Source organism: Ipomoea nil, unplaced genomic scaffold (genome assembly GCF_001879475.1).
Source record: "Ipomoea nil cultivar Tokyo-kokei standard unplaced genomic scaffold, Asagao_1.1 scaffold1617, whole genome shotgun sequence".
NCBI lineage: Eukaryota > Viridiplantae > Streptophyta > Magnoliopsida > Solanales > Convolvulaceae > Ipomoea > Ipomoea nil.
In genome coordinates, this window is record NW_017618045.1 from 1,221,407 (window position 1) to 1,227,188 (window position 5,782).

The 5,782-nt window shown below is 34.7% G+C and overlaps 1 protein-coding gene across 1 annotated transcript; it reads left to right on the top strand.

Annotated features, from left to right (window-relative positions):
* Positions 1-334: 334 nt before the first annotated feature.
* LOC109191111 (cell number regulator 6-like) lies at positions 335-3,703 on the top strand. Its single transcript, XM_019341680.1, has 4 exons — positions 335-682; positions 1,434-1,548; positions 2,441-2,706; positions 3,141-3,703. Exons 1-4 carry the CDS (start codon positions 584-586, stop codon positions 3,468-3,470), a joined length of 810 nt encoding a protein of 269 aa, XP_019197225.1. The 5' UTR covers positions 335-583; the 3' UTR covers positions 3,471-3,703.
* The last annotated feature ends 2,079 nt before the right edge of the window (positions 3,704-5,782 follow it).

Sequence of the window (5,782 nt, forward strand, 5' to 3'; positions counted from 1 at the left end):
CTACAGTTTCATTCGACAATCATGATCCACACAGTGCTATGTGGATCATGGTTTAGTGTATAACAATTGGATGCTTTGGCATAATCTTGTGTACTTTTAGTGCTTATATTAGTATATAACAGTATTGCAAAAATCGTGCCTAGACGCTAGGCAATCGGCCACCTAGGCACCCTAAGTGCCCGCCTAGGCTCTCTAAGCGCTTTAGGTGTCTTAGGCGGTCCCATGACGCCTAGCGATTTTTTTAACGGGATACTAGTTTGCTCTTTTAGCAATCATATAGCTCACTACTAAACATATATGTATAATTGGCTTTTACTACTTCAATCCATTTCATGCACATTTTGTGAACCAAAAACCTTTTGTTATGAAACGTGATTAGTACAAAATACTAGGGAGTAATGTATCCTTTTCCGTTTTCGTACATAAAATTGCGGAGAAAAGTTTACAGTTTACACATCCCCGCGCCCTTCTCGATTTTTTCCTTCAATTTTGTCCCTGATTCGCACATATAGCTACATTGTATGTATAGGTATATACACTGACATATTATCGTAAACGATTCCAGATCCATCGATGATCAGAAATGGCGGAGGGAACATACGTGCAGCTAACCAAGGAACAAGAGGCCGTCGTCGAGAACATCACCCCCGGCGAACTTAACCAGCCCATTGATATTGACAGGGTAATTACAATTACCGTGGTGTTTAATTTTGGCTTGAAATTTATTACTGTGTATAGTGCTTTGATCTGTTGGCTTGATTCTTCGTTCAGATTTCCGTGATTTAGTTGATTCTATATTTGCAGAGATGTGTTTTTGTTTTGTTTTTCATTTGTGTTTGCAATTTCTCTTCTAAGGTATTGAAATTCGTGTAATATGGAGTGCAGTTAAGTATTTTGTTGTCAAAATGGATGATTCTTCACCCTGGCAGATTCTACGTATGAACTTGTATTTATGCATTTGTTTTAATGGAATAGCGTATTTGTGGTCGAGCGACATGACTGTGACTCTCTCAATTGGTAGGTCGTAGGTTCGAACCCCAGTGGGGGCATTGACTCTTTGTGCTTCAGTGGTTGAGAAAGAGAAACAGAGTTAAAGTACTCAAAAGACAAAAGGGAATAGTGTGTTCAGTGCAGAAATAACATTAGCACCATTCAACTTCTTGATTTCAATGATAGCAATGTGTCAACATAGGTTGCTGATTGGTTGTGTTTATTATATGAAATGAAACTTCAATTCTCAACTTATTGGATGCTGTCATTTAATTTAACAGCAAAGGGAATAGTGTGTTCAGTGCAGAAATAACATTAGCACCATTCAACTTCTTGATTTCAATGATAGCAATGTGTAACATAGGTTGCTGATTGGTTGTGTTTATTATATGAAATGAAACTTCAATTCTCAACTTATTGGATGCTGTCATTTAATTTAACAGTTTACTTGCCGGAGATGCCCTGAATGTGGGCAACCCTTGCCTAAAAGCCACCAGCCCCCTGCTGATGAAGATTGGACAACTGGGATTTTCGGTTGTACTGAAGATTTAGAAAGTTGTAAGTGTGGTGGTCACTATCCAATAGCTTCTAGTGCTATGTTTTGTTCAAAAGTCAAGTTTCACACTGTCGGGAATTCATGTTTGTTGCATAACAACAATTATCTAAGGCTAATGTGTTTTCAGGTTTTCTTTCATTTGTTTGAGATATAAATTGTGCTTTGACAATTTTTAATGGTAGAGCTATGGGTTGCAACATGAGTAGTAGATGAGTTTTAATTACTCCGTAATTTTTAAATACAACTTCAAGAAATTTATGTAATATTTTCTAGAAGTTGAGCCAAAGCTGAACTTTTAAACAATCTGAGTACACTATTTGAGCTCAATAAGCATGCAGTAAATGAATATTAATGGGGTAAAGTTGACAAACAGAAAAAGAAACTAGTTTAAGTCTTAGATGTTTGCAATCAGTATATCTCTACCAGTGAACTTTAGCGCAGTAAAATAAAAAATTTCTGCAGATTCAATCAAGTCTCAATCATCAAATATCAATGCATCCATTTTTTCTGATAGTCTCAAGATTCTCTCATATTCTATATGATTATTTGGTCATAGGACTAGTTTATTATCTCAACTAGTAGACTTCTTCATATGATGCAACTATAAAGAAGGTATAATGTCTATACTTTTGTTATTCTATACTTCTTTTTAATGCTCTGGTAAGTTCTCAATGAACATATATAGTGCAATAAAAATTTTGTTGTCATAGTTTCTAGTCTTTTGCATGCTTCTGTAAGTGCTCAAATCTTGTGTGCTACATAATTTTACAGAATGTGTAACAGAGAATACATCTCTAAACAAATCATTTCCCTGTCATTTTATTACATTTTGAAAACATGATATTCAGCACTGAATCTTGTCCACCTTTCTACTGTTACATATTCATTCTGTAGGCTTGACTGGACTATTTTGTCCATGTGTTCTGTTTGGGCGGAACGTCGAAAGCTTGAATGAAGAAATTTCCCAAACTGGGGCATGTGTTGGCCATGTCATTTGCGTTGAAGGCGGCATCACTCTTGCTGTTGTAACAGCAGCAATGCATGGCATTGATCCCGATACGATGTGCCTTATAACTGAGGGTCTACTCTTTACTTGGTGGGTTTGTGGTATCTACACTGGCATGGCTAGGCAAGCATTGCAGAGAAAATACCATTTGAAGGTACTCATCCCATTTCAGAAGTTGTGTATATTAGTATTCTAGTGTTTTGTAGGATCAAGCGCTTACTGGGCTTGGCCTTTCATTGGCCTCTGCCCAACAATCCCCTAGCCACCAATTGATGGACTTGGCCAATTGTTGCTGGGACTCGAACCCGTGACCTGGCTCCGATACTACTTGTTAGGATAACGCTCATCACTACGCCAAAAGTTATATCTAGTAGCGAAGACGCAACTTTATTTCCTTATAGACCACCATCACATTTTCGAGAGGTAGGGTGTTGGACTTGGCCTGACCTTCACCGGCCTCTTGATGGACTTGGCCCATTACTGGCCTCCGCCCAACATGTTTGAATACAATACTTTCTGCTCCAAAAGACAATATGCAGGGGTGATAATTGCTAATCTATAGTGTGTGTTGAATTATTATTTCTCCAGGATGCGCCATGTGATCCATGCTTGGTGCATTGCTGCTTTCACTGGTGTGCCGTGTGCCAGGAGTACAGAGAGATGAGGAATCATCTGGAAGAAAACACCGCATCAGTAACAATTGTAGAACCCCCACCCATTCAAGAGATGAATGTTATTCTTCCCAGAAAAGATGCCGAATCCATTCAAGAGATGAATGTTATTCACGCCAGAAAAGAAGCCGAATCCATTCAAGAGATGCATGTTATTCATGCCAGAAAAGAAGCCGAATCGTCATCTTCTGGCAAAGAAATTGTTCCAGTGATTCAGGCTGTGGAGATGAAGCCTTCATCCTCCTAGGATTAGAGACTTTCCTAGATTATTCACATAGAACTTATTCCATTTTTAGTTTGTGGAGTTAATTTTGTGTCTTTTCCTCAAGTTAAAAAGATGGACAAGAATGGTCCCTCAACAATTGGAAATTGGATAGAACTAGTCATTCTACTATGGCTTTGTTAACACTTTTTTTTTTCAGTTCTGCCAAATGTTTAGTGGCTTGTTTGAGCATTTCTATACAGTTTTCACTAGTTGGGTATCATTTGTGTCAAAGGAGTCCCCAAATACTAGACAAAAGTTATTCTTCAGTAAGGATTTCAAAGTAGTCCCCAAATACTAGACAAAAGTTAATTTTCTAACAGAAGGTCCTATCTTTATAGTTCTCTTGTGACAAAAGGTGGAATCGCCCACCTCATATCTTTATACTTCTCAATTGCACAATAAAACAATTGAATAAATTTTTGGAGTTGTTTCTATAATTGTAAAGTGGTAGTGCACAGATTTTACGCGCCTAGGGGCGTGGGCATCTGTAGTGCACGCGCCCTCTGAGCACGAAGCTTGTAGTGCACGCGCCCTCTGAGCACGAAGCTTGCGTTGGCGCCCACTGAGCGTGGGCGTGAAGCTTGCGCTGAATGCAAATTTAAGGAGATCAGCTTTTCCTTTTCTCTCTCCACGCGGGCCCACATTTGAAGACAAAAACACACTCCTCCTGCAAGAACCTCTATCTTCTCTCTCCAACACTCTCTCTTCTACCTAGACAATAATCTCTTCAAAAACGGAACAAAAACTACTGATGAAAATGCTAATTGATCACTTTTGGTCTCTCGGTCTTTTTAAATAAGATATATTCAATCTAAAGTGCTCTAATTTTGACTCAACTTTTACTTCCGATGAATGTATTTCGAATATTTTGAACCAAATTTTGTTGATTTGAACAAAATTTAAACGATCAATGTTGGTCAAATTAACTGTTGGTGTCAAAAAATAAAAATTCTATTATAGTAAAATGTCAAATCTTAAATTAATTCTATTTTAGCTAATCATCATATACTAGTATTAACTAATACGGAGTATATGATAAGAAAGATTAAGTTAATTAATATAATGATTTTTTTTTGGTGAGATAATTAATATAATGATGTATGTAGCACAGATGAACCTAGACCCCCATGTTAGCTAGGTTACGTTATTTGAAACATAATTTTCATGTACATGGAATGTTTTATGTACCAAGTTTACACGTTTGATACGGATAAGATATGAGATATATTCCTTTTGAAAAATGAGATATTTGTGTAAGGATTGTTATAATTAATGCTATTGATGTGATACCATTTATAAATCGTACTAGTTTTTTATGCGCATTGCGCGATTGGGATAATGCCCAATATTTTTAAAAATAATAATAATAATAAGTACTTTAAAGTATATAAATGTAAGACTATATTGGAATTGTTCATGCATAGATAATTGAATGTTGAATTTGCGTATTTAAATAGGTAATTCTAAGTTTACAAATGCAAGATAATATAGTCAAGATTGATTATAATTGTCAATAAAATAATTGTATAGGTATGGTTGAAACCAAATACGGGACATAAGGGAGAACAAATAAAAATTAAGGCATAAAATATTAAATATATACTAATATTGAAGAGCTAACTGCTGATTGCCAAACAAGGACATTGCGAAATAGTTTCCCACTTCAATTTGTTGTGTGATTTGAATACTCTTTTTGACAATAAATTCCCAAAGTAATTAATATGATTGACTTAATTATATTTTTATATTTTTTATTTTTTAAAAACAATTATTTGTATTATTATTATTATTAAATATATGTATACTCTTAGGTCATCTTACATGTTAATCTAAACAGCTAATTTTTTTCAAATATCTTTTTACCAACTGTTGATATAATTCGCTGGTCAAATCCATTAATATAATTCACTAACTGCTGATTGTCAAACAAGGACATTGCGAGATAGTTCTCACTTTTTGTTGTGTGATTTGACTATTCTCTTTGTCAATAAATTTCTCAAGTAGTTAATATGATTGACTTTATTAATTATATTTTTTTTAATTTTTTTATGGTAATAATAAAATACTTGATAAATACATATATAGCATTTTTTTTTGTATTTTAACTTTGAAATTATTTCTCTAATTTAATTTATTGATAATAAATAATTTTTTTTTTTGAATAAAGACATTGTAGACACATAATTCTAAATTAAAGAAATGCATATGTATTATTTTTTGTTGTAGCTACTAAATTATTATTTAATTTAATAAGAGTAAAATAGAGTACTAAGAGGAAATTTCAATTTTGGTCA